The sequence below is a fragment of the Puma concolor genome, chromosome B1, assembly GCF_028749965.1.
Source record: "Puma concolor isolate L17-30 chromosome B1, mPumCon1.1.hap2, whole genome shotgun sequence".
Lineage (NCBI taxonomy): Eukaryota > Metazoa > Chordata > Mammalia > Carnivora > Felidae > Puma > Puma concolor.
Genome location: NC_141670.1, coordinates 50,965,817 through 50,984,039, shown reverse-complemented (window position 1 = coordinate 50,984,039; position 18,223 = coordinate 50,965,817). Strand labels below are relative to the sequence as shown.

The 18,223-nt window shown below is 44.5% G+C and overlaps 1 protein-coding gene across 1 annotated transcript in view; it reads left to right on the top strand.

Moving 5' to 3' along the window:
* Positions 1-18,223, top strand: part of KIF13B (kinesin family member 13B) — a 201,810-nt gene that overhangs the window by 176,783 nt on the left and 6,804 nt on the right. The window contains exons 38-39 of the mRNA XM_086703788.1: positions 13,524-13,586; positions 17,144-18,146. Coding sequence (XP_086559914.1) covers positions 13,524-13,586; positions 17,144-18,146 — 1,066 coding nt within the window. The remainder of the gene's footprint in view (positions 1-13,523; positions 13,587-17,143; positions 18,147-18,223) is intronic.

Genomic DNA, 18,223 nt, shown 5'->3' with positions numbered 1-18,223 from the left:
GTCTTTGACCTTCTGATGCAAGTTTAGTAACTAATCTGGAAAATAATGAACTGCAATTAATGAAATCTGTACTCATATTCAAGTGTGTGTCTCAGACAGCACATAAAATAATTGAAAGAACTTCCTGCTCTCTAATTAGTTAGATTGAATTAATTTGGCATAATAGCTTTTTTCATGTATCAAGAAGTTTGTGTTCAGATGAAGCTATTTATGTGCTTCAAACTTTGGGACTCTAAATGATGCCTCTGGTTCATCTGGAGAATTAAAGAGTTAATATTCAGGTTTAATTTCCACCATCAAAAGCACAGTCCCATTTTCAGCCTATCTATGTTTTACAGTCTGTCCCTTTTCTGTGTCCTGCACTTTGCTTGGGGCTATCTTGTCAACCACAGGGATATTTTTCTCTCTTTCAACACTGTTTCCAGCATGGAGGATGGACAAAGCCTTGAGGTGAGAGAGCAGCACTGCACATCTCCAGTACTAATTGAAAAGATGCTTGTGTAGTTAGTTATTCCATCCTTTGTGTCAGCAATCCTTCTGCACGTAAAATGGGGGGGGAAAGGGGCACCTGGGTGGTGCAGTCAGTTAAGTGTCTGACTCTTGATCTCGGCTCAGGTCAGGTTTGTGAGTTTGAGCTCCCAGTTGGGCTCTGTGCTGACAGTGCGGAGCCTGCTTGGTATTCTCTCTCTTCTCTCCGCCCCTCCCCGGCTTGTGCTCTTTCTCTTTCTCTCAAAATAAATAAGCAAAGCTGAAAAGATAAATAAAATGGGAAAAAACAAACCAACTACTAGTTCTTCCCTTGTGCACACAGATGCTGTTTTTAGGGTTACTCATACATGGACTCCTTGATGAAACAAACCTTATCAATGCTGCCCCATGTGTCATCACCATAACTAACTAAAATAAGAAAAAGGCTTTATATCTTGTTTTCCAGCCTTCAGTGTTCGTTAATTGTTCAGATTCTTTAAAAAATAACGTAGGGGTGCCTGGGTGGTTCAGTAGGTTAAGCATCTGACTCTTGATTTTGGCTCAGGTCATGATCTCGTGGTTCATGAGATCATGCCCAGAGCCCAGCTCTGCATGGAGCCTGTTTGGGATTCTCTGTCTTTCCCTTTCTTTCTGCTACTTCCCTGTTTGCATGCATGCTCTCTTTCTCTTTCAAAATAAATAAATAAACTTAAAAAAAAATGTATATTTGCATTTCCCGCCTGTAATTTAGTAAGTGCCGCATGTAATAAATATATTTGAATATGTTATCGTGCATTCAGTTGTTCTTGAGTTCATAAAGGCAAGTTTGCCTTTGAAGTACAGACTTTTTTTTTTTAAGTTTATTTATTTTGAGACAGAGTACGAGTTGGGGAGGGGCATAGAGAGAGAGGGAGAGAGAATCCCAAGCAGGCTCCACGTTGACAGTGCGGAGTCTGATGTGGGGTTTGAACTCATGAACTGTGAGATCATGACCTGAGCTGAAGTTGGGTGCTTAACTGACTGAGCCACCCAGCGCCCTCCCCACTTTTTTTTTTTTTAATTTAAGGCAAATGATTTCCATTCAGTTGCTTTAAGGATGAATTCTTGTCACTTTTAGTACTGTCAGTTTTCCAAAATTTTCATAATGTTTTGCTGCCTATCTTTGCCCCAGAAATGTATGGACACTGTATTGAAAGATACTGAGTTGACAGTGTTGTCTTCACAGTCAGGTATAATAGCTGATTTGAAAAATAGCGAAAATATGAGTTTCTGAGTCATTACTGAAGTTGATTGAAGAGACCTCAGTCTGCCAGTCATTTTTCAGAAATTGTCATTGTATACTTTTGTATGATTCTCTAGATCAGGGATTGGGAAACTTTTTTTAAGGGCCAGAAAGTATTTTAGGTTTTGTAGGCCTGTCAAAACTAGCCATAGATAATACTTCTAATAAATGAGTCTGGATGTGTTCTGAGAAAATTTTATTTATAACCCCCAAATTTGAATTTCATATAATTTTTTCATGTTACAAAGTATTCTTTTATTTCAATAATTTGAAAGTGTAAAAATCATTCTTAGTTTACAGGTTATACCAAACAGGTGATAGTCTAGATGTAGACCCAGTTTTTAAAATTTTAAGATTAACAAATATTCTCTTTTAAGTCAACACCTTTTGTCCTTCATAGACTCTTGAAAAACCAACAACCGTTTAAAAAAAATGTAAGTTTTTTTTTAAAAAAAATGTAAGTTTTTTTCACATGAATATTTAAGTAAGCATTAATAGCTATCATGTGGAAGTTTAAAAAGTAAAAATAAGAAACTATCTTTTATCACAACTCCAGAAATACTAGCATTTAAAATTTCCTATACATAGTACCTCAAATAAGCTGAACTAACACATATATAAATAATATAGTAAAATAAAAAGTCTGTTTTGATGGTATCACTCACTTTTACCCTCTGATAAAATAGTTTACTTGTTGATGGAAGAAATGGGCCTTTTAGTTGTTTTATATAATTAAAGTTAAATGGGAGTATAAGTTAGTCCCCGAGTGCTTGTTTCTGAGGAGCAAGGGACTCTGTGTGTGGTTTTGCTCCCCCTATATCCCCAGCTTCTGGCACAGTCATTGGAATATAGCAGACACCTGACATGTGTTTGTGAATGAGTAAATTGATGATATCTAAGGTTCTTTATTTGAAAGAAAATGGAATTAAAGTCCATGGGGGAGGGGAAGAAGAAAAAAAAAAAAGTTAGGGAGGGAGAGAGCCAAAGCATAAGAGACTCTTAAAAACTGAGAACAAACTGAGGGTTGATGGGGGGTGGGAGGGAGGGGAGGGTGGGTGATGGGTATTGAGGAGGGCACCTTTTGGGATGAGCACTGGGTGTTGTCTGGAAACCAGTTTGACAATAAATTTCGTGTTAAAAAAAATATTGTATCCTGAATGGCTTTGGGACTGATAACCGAAGTAGAATCTTTGGATTTATATTTTACATCAGATATAATTGTTGATTATTTAAAACTGGGCTTGTAGCAACCTAAACTAGAAGTATCTTTTAAGACACCACAAAATTCCAGTGATTAGGAAAACCGTGGTATTTCCCAAATGTGCTGAGTATTTACTGCGTGCCAGAGATTTTATATGCATTAGCTCAATAGCAGTGCTAAGTTATATCAGCGCTGTCCAATAGAAGAATGTGAGCCCCACGTGACATTTTAAATTTCCTGGCAGGCACATTTAAAAAAGTAAAAAGAAACAGGTCAAATTAATTCTAGTAATATAATTTACTTAACCTAGTATAGTCATAATACTGTCACTTTAACCTGTAATCAGTATAAAAAATTTACTGAGATATTTCCTTCTTTTTTTCTGTAAAGTTCTTGAAATCAAGTGTGTATTTTACATTTCTAGCACATCTCAATGTGGATACTAAATTTTTGTCGGAAATACTTGATCTGCATTTAGAGTTCATGAAGTAGACAAAATAGATCCCCGTGCCCAATCTGTTCTAAACGTACTCAAAGGCACTTTAATTTTTAAATTTTTAAGTAAAATTAAAAATTCACTTCCTCAGTCACATTAGCTTCATTTCAAGTGCTCAGTAGCTACATGGGCTGGTGGCCACCATGTTGGAGAGCACAGGGTTAGAGGGTGATATTAGATACTGAGATATTGAGGAAAATGAGACTTTGGTAGGTTAAACACCTCATCTAAGGTTACAGAGCCTAGTGAGTGGTATACTGAGATTTATATTCAAGGAACAAAATTGCATGCACAATTGTGACCTTAAGAGATTTCACTGGATCTGACTAAAATATTACAAGCGATTATATTTATAGAATGAATGAATCTAAAGTATTTGAAGGAGTGGGGAGCACCTGGGTGACTCAGTCGGTTAAGCGTCCGACTTCAGCTCAGGTTATGATCTCATGGCTCACGAGTTTGAGCCCTGCATTGGGCTTTGTGCTGACAGTTCAGAGCCTGGAGCCTGCTTCAGATTCTGTGTCACCATCTCTCAGCCCCTGCCGTGGACATGCTCTGTCTGTTTCTCTCTCTCTCTCTCAAAACTAAGCATTAAAAAAGCAAAATAAGTAAAATATTTGAATTAGGGACTGGTCAAACCATGGAAATACACTGAGTAGCACCTATTTGTATTTTCTTGCCCATTCCTTTCTAAAAAACTTATCTGTGGGCAGTGGAGAATCATTAACTGCTTTCTGGCAGGAGAGTGACATGGTCAAATTTGTATTTCAGAAAGTTCTTCTGACTGCAATTTGGAGGGTAGATTAGAAGAGGATAAAACTGAAAGAATCTATTTGAGTGTATCTAAAAACCTCATGAGGCATTGTAATTTTGGGCAGAAAAATGAAGTCACCTTCCCATGCCTGCCACATTGATATTTGATGTCACTGATTGAAAGGGGCATGAGGCAGGTGGAATAAAAGTGTGTCTGGCAGGGGACCAGCTGGTGGCCACCTGTCTTCCACTCTGTGTGGCATTGCTCAGAGAATGCATGTGGACTGGATTACCACCTTCTGGATGTGCAACACCAGAGATGATCAGGCTTACACACAAACAAATGACTGATGGGTCAGGTAGAATGCTGAGTCACTCATTTAAAATAAGAAATCTAATTGCCAGATGGACAAAAGTGCTGGAGTCATCATAGCTAACACACTCTTACCCTGATCACCCTGGAGAGGCAGCGTGTAAATCATGAGCCAGCTCTGTGAGTGGGGAGCTGGCTATGTGAACCAGTTCCTGCAGGCAGCTGAAGTGTCAGTCTCTGGACTAGTGCAGGGTGCTTCCTACCAGCCTTCCTCCTGTGACTTTCCAGTTCCCCTTCTTCCACCCTAACCACTCTGCCTCTGATTAACATAACCTTTAAAAAGTATGTTTATATTGATTAGGTTATTTATTGCTGAGTCTTGATCTTTAGGTAATTGTACATGACTGTTTTTATCCATTGTTTATTACGCTTATCAGAACACATTCAAAGATTAGGAAATATTTTATTTATATGCACTCGCCCTGCTTGGTTGGTCTCGTTTATTATATTTTTCTCACTTTAGAAGCATGAAAATCAAAGGTTGTCTATTGATTATTTGTAGCAAAGGTAAATCCTACATCTCTTGTTATGTATTCTTATGCTTGGATTTAAATGATTGGTTAGAGTTTTAAAAAGGAGCGGGGCGGGGGGGGGGGGGGGGGGGGAGGGGGCGCTCCTGGCTGGCTCAGTCACCAGAGCATGTGACTCTTGATCTTGGGGTTGTGAGTGTGAGCCACATGGTGGGTGTAGAGATTACTTTAAGAAGTAAAATCTTGAGGCACCTGGGTGACTCAGTCGGTTAAGCATCCAAATCTTGATTTCAGCTCAGGCCGTGACCTCATGGTTCATGAGATAAATCCTCATGCTGGGTGAGGACCTGCTTGAGATTCTCTCTCTGTCCCTCTCCTCTTCTCAAAACAATAAATAAAAATAAAATCTTAAAAGACATGGAAGATCATATTTGCATAGGATCCATTGGAAAATGACATTTAAGAATTTATCGACTTCAGGGTGAAGGGGTGATTATTAGGAAAGGTTCATTTTCAAACAAGAAAAAAAATGCATCAGAAAATTCAGTGTTTTGGAACAAATTGTGTATTTTTTGCTTTAAAATATTTCTTCTGGGGCACCTGGGTGGCTCAGTTGGTTAAGCATCTGATTTCAGCTTAGGTCATGATCTCACAATTTGTGAGTTTGAGCCCTGCATTGGGCTCTGTGCTAACAGCTCAGAGCCTGGAGCCTGCTTCGGATTCTGTGTCTCCCTCTCTCTCTGCCCCTCTCCACTCATGCTCTCTCTCTCTCTCAAAAATAAACAAACATTAAAAAAATTTTTTTAAATATTTTTTCTCCCCTCTACCTACCCTTGTGCCCAAATTTCAGCATGTCTAATCTTTTCCAGATTGTCTGTAACTGTACAGTTTGGCCTTCTTCATGTCACTTAGGTAATTTGTTCATTTATGTATGTATTCATTCAACAAACATGGAGTTATTCTCCTCTGTATGGGAATACAGAGATGATTGAGCCATAATCCCTACCCTTCAGAAAGCCAAATAGGATGATGTTGTAGATGCTGTAGTCTGTGTATGTCTGAGGCTGGCTGACATGGTGAAGGTGTGCTCTAGCTGAGACAAACGTGACTGGCTGCACACCAGGAAGAAAATCTTTGCCTAGGGAGAAAGAGGAGTGCAGGGAAGGCTCTGACAGAGCAGTGTAGTCAGTGCAGAGTGGAGTTAGCCTAACAAGTGAGGAGAGGGTGCAGCCTCACGGAGAGGTGAGGGTCTGTACGTGTTGCCAAGATGTTAAACCTTTATATTCTTTTAGGCAAGGGGGTCTCCCAGTAAGTCTTATGCCTAGTTGAAATTGAGTTGATCTTCCCTATTTTCTTCATTCACGTGGCATGTGAAAACCAGAGTTAAAAAATGATGGGCTATGATACGGCAAGTGACCCTCATCTTTTCCGTGAAATACTTCTAAGCGGTTCTCTTGCTTGTAACCTACTCATCTGTTAAGTTTCAGTGATGCTCAGCAGACAGCACAATTGCAGGTTCAGCTGGTACTTGAGAAGTCAGTCCTTTTCCATCTCTGTCACTGACTCATGGGGTACCCTGGATGCATTTAACCATTAGGTGAATGTCTCTGAGCCTTGGTTTCTGTAGTGTGAGATGTAGATAATTACACTTCTATTCACTTGCCTCATGGGACTTCTCCTTAATATTTATAGCTGCAAAATACTTTGCAGTCATTTTTATTAATAGTTGCCAGATGTGTCGTAAGGATTAATGAACTTATGATCTGAAATGTTTTGAGCTCCTGAAATAGGAGGCAACTGCCTGCACAAGGGATATGTAAAAGAGCATTAAAATGCAAACAATACACATTTGGAAATTTGAGCTCTTATGTGTGAAGGACAAATGGCACACTTAAGATTTCAGTACACTTTGTAGGTATTTTTGGTATCCTTAATGAAGTTCTTGTATTCATCACAGGCCCTCACCAAATACAGAAAGCTGGGTGCCCCCTGCCCCCCACACATAGGCACATGCACAGGTGTGTACACACGTACACAAACAGACACCGATTCTGCTAATACCACTGTTTACCCTCCTCCCTGTTATCCATCCTTTCTGGGCATCATCCTTTGACTCTGTTTCCCCAGCCTCCACCGATGGTTGTTTCCAAGTGTTCAGTAGTCTCCCTCATATCTCCAAATTTCCATTTCCTTTTTCTCTTACCATCCAAGTTATTGACTTATTGACTCTCCACCAAACCACTGAAGCAACTTCTTGATTGATCTCTTCAAGCTTCGTATCTCCCCTGGTTCAGGATTAATCTTGTCTACGTGTAGCTCTTATCACTGCTCATTCAGTACCTTTAATAGCTCATTCCTGTGGGTGAAAATCAACCGTGAGCTCACAAGGCCTCCTGAACACCACCCTAACCTGCTTCCCTCTGCCCGATGTGGGTCACTCTAGATCATTCTCTCTTCCCCAAGACCTCCTGGAAGATTGAGTAGCTTTTCTTGGGGCAGAGGTGGCAGTAGAGGGAACAGATCAGACTCAGAGAGCAGCTCCTTTGCCATGTCATTCTTCATGTTGAAAGTGTCCTCCTGCCCCAGGAAAGCCACTCAGTCTTCAAGGCCTGTCTCAAAGTAAAATCGCCCTCATGAGGGTATTCTAGACCTGTTTCATTTATCATTCCTTCTACTCTGAATTTTCTCTGCGTTTGAAACTTTGATTCTAATATCTATCATTTTCCTTGATGTTTCAGTTATTTGCATACATGTCCTTGCCAGTCTGTTGAGAGCAAAGCCTGTGACTTTGTGACCTTTGTGTTCCTCACAGCACTTGTTGCAGCAACCTGCACACCCAGACCTGAGTGTTTGTTGAACTGAATTTGGACATTGAATCAGAGTCCCAGTTATCTCCTTCATGTAGGACAGCTTTATGGAAACATTTGAAATACATAAAAGTAGAGAGGATACTACAGTGAGTCCCTGTGTGCTCGTCACCTTGTCTCAGTAACAATTACGGGTGCCTGGGTGGCTCAGTCGGTTAAGTGTCTGACTCTTGGTTTCGGCTCAGGTCATGATCTCACGATTTATGGATTTGAGCCCCACATCAGGTTTCACTCTGACAGTGTGGAGCCTCCTTGGGATTCTCTCTCTCTCTCTCTCTCTCTCTCTCTGCCCCTCCTTCCTCCCTCCCTCCCTCCCTTCTGTCTCTGCCCCTCCCCCACTCTCAAATAAACTTTTTTTATGCAAGCCACTTAATTTCTTATTTTTTTTTAATTTTTTTAAATGTTTATTTATTTTTGAGACAGAGAGAGACAGAGCATGAATGGGGGAGGGTCAGAGAGAGAGAGGGAGACTCAGAATCGGAAGCAGGCTCCAGGCTCTGAGCTGTCAGCACAGAGCCCGACATGGGGCTCGAACTCACGGACCGTGAGATCATGACCTGAGCCGAAGTCAGATGCTTAACCAACTGAGCCACCCAGGCACCCCTTAATTTCTTATTTTTACCCTCAAGCTAATTAAAAATAATAGAGGGGCACCTGGGTGGCTCAGTTGGTTAAGCAACCGACTCTTGATCTCAGCTCAGGTCTTTTTTTTTTTTTTTTTTTGATATAATTTATTGTCAAATTGGTTTCCATACAACACCCAGTGCTCATCCCAACAGGTGCCCTCCTCAGTGCCCATCACCCACATTCCCTTCTCCCCTACCCCCCATCAACCCTCAGTTTGTTCTCTGTATTTAAGAGTCTCTTATGGTTTGCCTCCCTCCCTCTCTGTAACTTCTTTTTCCCCTTCTCCTCCCCCATGGTCTTAAGTTTCTCAAGATCCACATATGAGTGAAAACATAGGGTATCTTTCTTTGACTGACTTATTTCACTTAGCATAATACCCTCCAGTTCTATCCATGTTACTGCAAATGGCCAGATTTCATTCTTTCTCATTGCCAAGTAGTATTCCATTGTATATATAAACCACATCTTCTTTATCCATTCGTCAGTTGATGGACATTTAGGCTCTTTCCATCATTTGGCTATTGTTGAAAGTGCTGCTGTAAACATTGGGGTACAAGTGCCCCTATGCATCAGCACTCCTGTAGCCCTTGGGTAAATCCCTAGCAGTGCCATTGCTGGGTCATAGGGTAGGTCTATTTTTAATTTTTTGAGGAACCCCTACACTGTTTTCCAGAGCAGCTGCACCAGTTTGCATTCCCACCAACAGTGCAAGAGAGTTCCTGTTTCTCCACATCCTCTCCAGCATCTATAGTTTCCTGATTTGTTCATTTTAGCCACTCTGACCGGTGTGAGGTGGTATCTCAGTATGGTTTTGATTTGTATTTCCCTGATGAGGAGGGACATTGAGCAAACTTTTCACGTGTCTGTTGACCATCTGGATGTCTTCTTTGGAAAAGTGTCTATTCATGTCGTCTGCCCATTTCTTCACTGGATTATTTGTTTTTTGGGTGTGGAGTTTGGTGAGTTCTTTATAGATTTTGGATACTAGCGCTTTATCCGGTATGTCATTTGCAAATCTTTTTTCCCATTCTGTCGATTGCCTTTTAGTTTTGTTGGTTGTTTCCTTTGCACTGCAGAAGCTTTTTATCTTGATGAGGTCCCAATAGTTCATTTTTTGCTTTTAATTCCCTTGCCTTTGGAGATGTGTTGAGTAAGAAATTGCTGTGGCTGAGGTCAAAGAGGTTTTTTCCTGCTTTCTCCTCTAGGGTTTTGATGGTTTCCTGTCTCACATTCAGGTCCTTCATCCATTTTGAGTTTATTTTTGTGTATGGTGTAAGAAAGTGGTCTAGTTTCATTCTTCTGCATGTCGCTGTCCAGTTCTCCCAGTACCATTTGTTAAAGAGACTGTTTTCCATTGGATACTCTTTTCTGCTTTGTCAAAGATTAGTTGGCCATACATTTGTGGGTCCCATTCTGGGTTCTCTGTTCTATTCCATTGGTCTATGTGTCTGTTTTTGTGCCAATACCTGAGTGTTTTTTGAACTGAATTTGGACATTGAATCAGAGTCCCAGTTATCTCCTTCATGTAGGACAGCTTTATGGAAACATTTGAAATACCTAAAAGTAGAGAGGATACCACAGTGAACCCCTGTGTGCTCATCATCTAGTTTTAGTAACAGTTATGGGTGCCTCAGTCAGTTAAGTGTCTGACTCTTGGTTTTGGCTCAGGTCATGATATCACGGTTCATGGGTTTGTGCCCCACATTGGGATTCACTCTGACAGTGTGGAGCCTGCTTGGGATTCTCTCTCTCTCTCTCTCTCTCTCTCTCTCTCTGTCTCTGTCTCTCTCTGCCGCTCCTCCCACCCTCTCCCCTCTTCTGTTTCTGCCCCTCCCCTACTCTCTCTCTCTCAAAATAAATAAACTTGAAAACAAAAAGAAAAAAAAATATCAAAAAATGAATACATGGCCAAGCTTGTATGCCCATACCCCACCGTCATTTGCACACACCTCTCAGAGTCCTCTGGTGGAGAAATATCTACCTGACGCTTACTTGGCCAGAGTCGGTTTTCTGGCAGCCACCACTGCCTGGCTTCCCACGGAGCGGGCATCATGAGCGGGTAGCATGTGAACCAGAGAAGTAGGTGTGTGCAAAGTACTTGACATTACACTCAGGACCCCGCTCAGACCTGATCCCATCTTATTTTTGACACTATTTTTTGTGTGTCCAATGTCCTGCTCCGCACCCCTGTCATCTGACTGGTGGAGTTGGGGTGGGCCTGTTTATGAAGCAGATGTGTTTCTTGATGAAATGGCCAATGGGGGTGACTGACTATGACAGGAAGCTTGTGAGAGGAAGATGTGAGGTCTCAGCTTAGTGGCCTATAGCCATGACATTGGGCCCTGGGTACCAGGGGTAACTTCAGATACTATGGGAGGAAGTAAATATAAAAATAAAGACAGTAGCCCCTGTATTCGAAGACTGTAAAGCAGGGTGGAGGATACTTGCTTGGAAATAACTCGAGTATCACTGTCTACTGAGTTGACAGCAGAGTGGAGAAATGGAGATTCCTGTGAGAGAGAACTGGCTAGGTGCTGTGAGGGATGGGGGAGTGATGTGTTGTGCGAGTTGAGGGGAGAGGCTTTCCTGGTCCAGGAATCCAAGGAAAGGCTGGAAGGTCTTGTGGTTGAGACCCTCATCACGTGCAGCTGCCTTTCCCCCACCAGGATATTCTTCTTCATTCTCTTCCACTCACATTGTCTGTCTGTCTGTCTGTCTGTCTGTCTGTCTTTCTTTCTTTCTTTCTTTCTTTCTTTCTTTCTTTCTTTCTTTCTAAGTTTATTTATTTTGAGAGAGAGAGAGAACATGAGTGGAGAAGGGGCATAAAGAGAGGGAGAGAGAGAGTCCCAAGCAGGCTTCATGCTGTCAGCACAGACCCCAACGCAGGGCTTGATCCCATGAACCAGGAAATCATGACCTTAGCCAAAATCAAGAGTTGGACATTGGATGCTCAACTGACTGAGCCACTGAGGTGCCCCTCACATTGTCTTAAACATACCTCTGATGCTAGCTCTCCCTGGTCATTAGCCCCTGGTGGCTCCCCAGTGTTGCAGGGTAAAGTATACTTTCCTTTAGTTTATCCCTAGGTTCTTCCATGTGTTTAGACTTACCTCCCACCGTTTCTTAAGTGCCTGTGGTCTCTGCCTTTTCTGAGATCCCACCACCATCCCCCTTACCTTCAGCAGAATTAATCCCTTCTGGCTCTTTTCTCCCAAAGGCAGTCGCAAAGCATGGTTACAGCAGTACCCTTTGCTAAACGTGGTACTCTTTGCTAAAATGCTGTTATTTGATGCTGTGAACTCAGGTTTACCTCCTAAGTGAGCCATCTTGTTCCAAGTGGGCCCCTCTCCCTTCAGGTAAGAGTTTGGGCTGCTTAGTAGGAAGCAGGACTTTGGCCATCCAGTCTTAGTGCCTGTACACTGTCCAGAGCATCTTTAAAAAAATTTTTTTTTTAACATTTATTTATTTTTGAGAGAGAAGAAGTGGGAGAGGAGCAGAGAGAGAGGGAGACACAGAATCCAAAGCAGGCTCCAGGCTCTGAGCTGTCAGCACAGAGGCCAACGTGGGGCTTGAACCCACAAACCATGAGATCGTGACCTGAGCCGAAGTCAGACACTTAATCGATGAGCACCCAGCACCCCTGTCCAGAGAGCATCTTTATGGCAGAGAAGCCTCAGGCACCCAGATACATCTTGGGAACTGGGAGGACCTGGGGTCCGAAGGGGGTCAGAAGGAAATTGGGGAGATATGAAGCTTACATGTCTAGGCAGTTTAGGTCAGGTAGTAGATCCGTGGTTTGCTGCTTCTCCTTTTGGATCCAAGAAGAGAAAGGGCACTCATACTGTACGGAAACAAACTGTGACACCCAATTTTGGCTCCTCCTGGGGGCTTGTTTGTGGTGCCAGGATGGAGCCCTCTTGGGGCTGAGCATTCTGAGGCAAGGTCCAGACTCTTGCATTGGAACAGGGAGACCTGGGAAGGGGCCAGAGGTTGATTGTTAGAATAAAGGCAGAAGTGGTAGATTCTTGGTTTCTTTGAGAGAATCACGTCTGTAAACCCAGCAGCTACTAAAGGAATATCTGATTTCTTCCCCTTTGCAGTTACCAGCTCCTTCTTTTGACATACGTTTTCCTTATCCTGGTGCTAATTATTTTTTCACTGTTTTGGTTTTTTTTTAATATCCCTTGAACCACATGTCCATAAGTAAGGAGTCCTTCCTTGTGCTGTTGCTGACACCCATTAATTCAGGCTCTTACCCCTCATATCTGCTCTGTTGCTGGAGTCTCATCGTAATTTATCTCCCTTAGCCTTTAAATATTTCTCCAATCAGTTTGCCTTCTACCACCAGATCCATCTCCTCAAGCTTCTGCTTTCTCCACTCAGGCAACTGTAGTGGTTTTCGTCATTACCTGATGAGGGTAGTTGCAGACACCAAAGCCTCTATCCATATGTCTGTCCTGCTCTGTTTTATGCCCCAGACTTGTGTGCTAGCCAGACCAGCTTCCTTACTCTTCACTTCCTGTGACGATGCTTGGGCACCACTTCTCCCTGGCCATCAAGGCTTGCTTTGTGTCCCACCTCCTGCCTGAAGCCTTTCCTGTCCCAACCATTTCTCTCTAGAGTCCTGCAACACTAGTATGTGCAGAATAGCCCTTGACAAACAGGCTCCATATGTGAGTGGAGAGGGAGCCTGTGAGTGTGTAGGTGTGCCATCTATGGTGTGGTTTTTAGCATGTGTCCTGTATTGCCAACTGGGGTATATGTGCTCGCTGTGCTCCGTATTTCCTACACTTCCCTGTGGAGTGTGGCGCCACTAGCCTTGGCATGCCTAACTGGCAGGGACTTGTTAGAATTCCTGAAGGTGTAAAAGTTCACGTTGAGTGCGTCCTCCTGATGGGCTGTCCCGTCTCTTCAATTAAAACCTTCTGTGGTGATCTCTCTGCTTCTCTTGGTCCCTTACGCCTGCCTGTTCACTTGTTTTCTCAGCCCGTGCCCCGAATCATGGTGCAGTCTGCCTTCCCGGACGTGGGGACGCCCAGAATGGTGGAGGTGAGTTAGTCGGGTGGAGGTGGCGCCTTTGCTGGTGGCTGCCCCACATGTGGTGGGTGGCCCCAAGGCTCTAATTTTTGAGTCCACACCCATGGGTTTTTCATTTTAGTGTTCCCGTTTTGATAATTAGCTATAATATAGGTCACTGTCTTCTCCCTCTATATTTTCCTTGTTCTACTTTTCTATTTTCAACTTGTTAATCATATGATTGCTAAACTTTTAGGTGCTTGACTGCTAATGTAGTCTGCTGCTTTAATAGCCCACTGCTAGGCAAAGGCGATTTCTATAAACAGAACAATCTCCTTATCCTGAGTGTTTGCTTAATTCTCAGTTTTACATTTCATTCTGATTCATGATATCAGCGTGAAAAGACTAATGCTAAACTGGGGAGAAAATAGTCTCTTATGATCTCCCACAGATGAACAGCACTTCTCATCTTATGAATAGCAAATCTATTTTCTCCCACTGTGCGTTCATTCTCTTAGGAAGGGCTGTATCTTTATCGGAAAATTTTATTTATTAAAACAACGGCCAAAAAGGGCAAATGATTTGAAAGAGAACTCAGACCTCCACAGATTCACTCCTTTCTAAAAAGGCCCTTTTCAATCCAGAACATATTTGATGTTCATGTGCACCACCCCCCTCAACCCCGTCCCCTGTGAGTTGTGTTTGTTATTTTGCTGAGGCAGGATTGGGATCTCAAGGCCAGTGGGACAGAGGGAGACCACGTCTTTCATGGGTGAGGGCACCAGACCTGTGACAGCCTCTGTGGCTCAGGGCAGCTCTGGAAGTGTCAGCGGTAAGGGAATAACCCACAAATGGGGGGAGACGGTTTCCACTCACATATCAACTCCAGTCAAGTGGGAGCGGCTTCCTGCAGTGCTGTAACGGAAGGAATCTGAGGCTGTGCTCAGGCTCAGCAGGAAAGAACCGAGCAATCAGCGCTTGCCTTCTGCCACCTTTGGTCCCTTTTGTCACTGTGGATCTGACCTCTGATCCCTGTCACTTACTGGAGACTTTAGATAAATCCTTTAACCTCTCTGGGCCATGTTGTAAAATGCATATGGTAGTACTTGCCGGCCTACATCGAAGGATTCATGTGGAGGCAAATGGGATAATGACCAGGAAAATCCAAGCCACTGTCACTGGACTGTCACCTCCTCAGGACAGGACTGAGTTGGCCATTTGCAGATAGCTGTCCGTGTGGCAATGATGCAGTGTTACCATCGGAGAATAGGGAACATGTACTATTTCAGAACCACAGTTCCTGTTCAGATTCTAGACTCTGGTAGTTTTGTTTGTATATTCTTCCCTGCCTGGTCAGTGATATTAAAAATAAAATAGAAAAGGATAAATAAAACATGTACAAGTTGCAAAAGAAAAATGATTGAAGGATTGCCTAATCTTTTAGAGTATTTATGTTGGTGACAGTTATTGATCTATTGGATTTAGTAAATTTTGCAGCCTGGAGATCCATCACAAAAATGGGCTGTTAATCTCAAGAGGTGCCGTTAATTTCGTACCCTGAAAGTGTGCCTTGTGGGGAAAGGAGGGCCTCTGGAGACAGGAATATAAATGACAATTCACGTGAAAATGCATGATTTATCAGACTGCTGAGTTAAGCCAAGTAACTGTAAGAGACTTATAGATCTCAGCTGTTTCCCAGTTCAAATAAATCCTGTATTTCAAATGGAAAATGGCCATTCCTGTAATATAAATAATCTTTCCGTAAATATTGGAAAACATATTTCTTTTTCTGAACAGCATCCTTCTCCAGAGCACCAACCCCATTCCCTGTTCCTGCCTTCTCTCTTACCCCTGTCATTGTGAATCAGGAATAGAGAGATAATCTGCTAACTTCTTCAAATGGCTTCAGTTATCACCGAAAGAGCACCCTAGGAGCACCTCAGAACCAGTAGAATGTGGACAAGCAGTGGCTGTCGTCATTCCCCAGGGGATGGGGCTTTGTGTGTCTCTGTCAGAGTGAGGCAGACAAGTCATACGAGATGGGGAAGCCAGCCTCTGCGGCTCCTTCCACTCTCAGCCCCCCTTCACTGCAGGGGAGGTTACTGCCTGGCCTGCATCTCCCTGGACCAGAGGGCCCCCGAACCATGACATGGGACCAGCCTGCAGGCAGCCTGTCTCCTCTTCTTCCACCTGACTCCCGGCCAGGAGCCACAAGCTAGCCACCAGGCCCGAGGGTCATTCCTGGCAGCACTGGCAAAGCTGTGTTGAGGCACATCCACACCCTTCACTGAGATCCTCATTTCAACTTTGCAGGAGAAAGTATTCTTCTGGCTTCTAGTGATTCTCTCAGTCCCTCGTGAAGTTGGTGGTGGGCAGGAGGATCTGTTTCCATCAGAGCAGGGTGCTTAGCCTGAGTGCCAGGAGACTGGGGATGCTGGTGGGTAGGGAGGGAATCGAGATTTAATGTGCACCTATTGTGTGCTGCACCCTGTGGTAAGGACCTTGCCATGCCTCACTGACCCTACTACATGGCCGTCGAGTAGTCTTCTTTCCCACCACCAAGCCCTTGTCCCACAGCAGCTGAGTGTTCAACTTAATTCTGACACCGTCTTCCCTGGAGATGGCATCAAAGCCCATGGGTTAAGGGCTCAGGCCCACAAGAATGTCCCTGCTTTGAGTATCAGTCCCAAGTCCAGGTGGTCGGTCACCTGTGCTTCTGATCAACCAGCTGTAGATAAGGGGTTCCAATGAACCTCCACTTGGGTTTGATTAATTTGTCAGAATGGTTCGCACAACTCAAGAGAAACATTTTACTTACTAGATCACCAGTTTATTACAAGGGATACCACTGGGGAACAGCCACGTGGAAGAGGTGCATAGGGCCAGGTGTGGGGAGAAGGCGTGGACTTTTAACGCCCTCCCTGTGTGCAACACTCTCCCCATACCTCCATGTGTTCACCAAACCAGCAGCTCCCAGGAGCCTGTCCCTTTCGGTTTTTGTGGAGGCTTTATTACATAGGCATGATTGATTAAATCATTGGCAATTAGTGATTAGCTCACCTTTAGCCCCTCTTCCCTCCTTGGAGTTGGCTGTGGGGCTGAAGCTCAAATCACAAGGTGGGTTGCCCTGGCAACCAGCCCCCATCCTTAGGTGCAGGCCCAGAGTCAGCTCATTAACATGAACTCAGATGTTGTTGGAAGGGGCTGGTTAGGAATATCAAAACGCCTTTATCACTCTTACCACTTAGGAAACTCCAAGGGTTCCAGAGCTCTGTGGCAGAAACAGGATGAAGGCCAAATATGTATTTCTTATTATAAGTCACTCTATCTCAGGCAGCGAGCAGGTGGGTGACTGTTTGCTTGGTGCTCAGCAGAGTGCGGGCTGCTCAGTGCTGTGGAAAAAACTGGGGTCACCCGGACGGAAGTGGTGGAACAGAACTGGCACCCGGTCTGCCCAGGTGCACGGCAGCGCTCTTTTCACTGTCAAAGCTGTAATGTTTCAACTGACCACAAGATCTGTCTGAATTCTTTTGGAAATGAGCAGCTGACTTTGAATTTTAACCTTTATTCTTGGCCCTTCCCTGCTTCAGGCTTACCGAGAGAGCGTGGGGATTAGTGCGGCTCCTGATGTGACTGTGCAGATGGCCCCCATGAAGATGTGTGACAGACCTACAAAAGCACCTCCCCAGCAGTCCGTCACTGCCAACACCCAGGCCCCCGAAGTTCAGGAAGGGCCGCCCAGCCCCCTGAGTGAGGCCTCCAGTGGGTACTTTTCCCACAGCGTCTCCACCGCGACACTGTCCGATGCATTGGTCCCTAGCCTTGATGCCGCGGCTGCAGTGGGGGGCCAGACACCTGGCTCGCCCCCTCCTGCCCTCTGCCCGGCCACCCCGGACACGGAGCTCCCATTTCCATCTGCTGCTCCCACTGCAGACAGTGATCTTCCTGCCCGGTTGGAGGGTCAGCGCAGCCTTCTGTCCCTGCCACTCCCGGCAACGCAAAATGCTTGGGGCAACAGCAATGGTGCGTCCGAGGCCAGGGGAGCAGTTTCCTCGGAGAAGCAGAATGAAGAAGCAAGAGCTTCACTGACTCATCTCCCCACACCTGCCCCCCAGAAGGAATCACCCAGCCAGCAAAGCGGCGGCCAAATTTCCTCGGCCACCAAGCAGCTCGGAAGAGCCACGGACCATGTGAAGCCTGCCGCCAGCTTAGAGCTGGATGTCTCCAAACCACAGCCTCCAGACCTCCTGTCTCAATCACCTGCTCTGGCGTCTCCATTCAGAATCCAGAAGGTGCGAACCTCCGAGCTGAAGTCGTTCTCGCGCATGCTGGGCGGGGACTCCAGCTGCCCCTCTGGTGCTGAGGAGGACCTGCCGGCCTCCGGGGGGCCGAGTGACAGCAGTGCTGGGACACAGGCCCTGGGAAAGCTGGAGGTTTCCTCAGATTCTGAAGAAGCCAGCGAAATCCCAGAGTGGCTCAAAGAGGGAGAATGTGTCACCGTGGGCACCAACAAGATAGGCATTGTGAGGTACATCGGGCCAACTGACTTTCAAGAGGGGACGTGGATCGGAGTAGAGTTACACTCACCTTCAGGTGAGTGCTGCTTGTTTGGGACGGTTTCCGGGGCTCCTAAGGGGATTTCGCCAACTGTGGTCTTGGGGGGAGAGTAC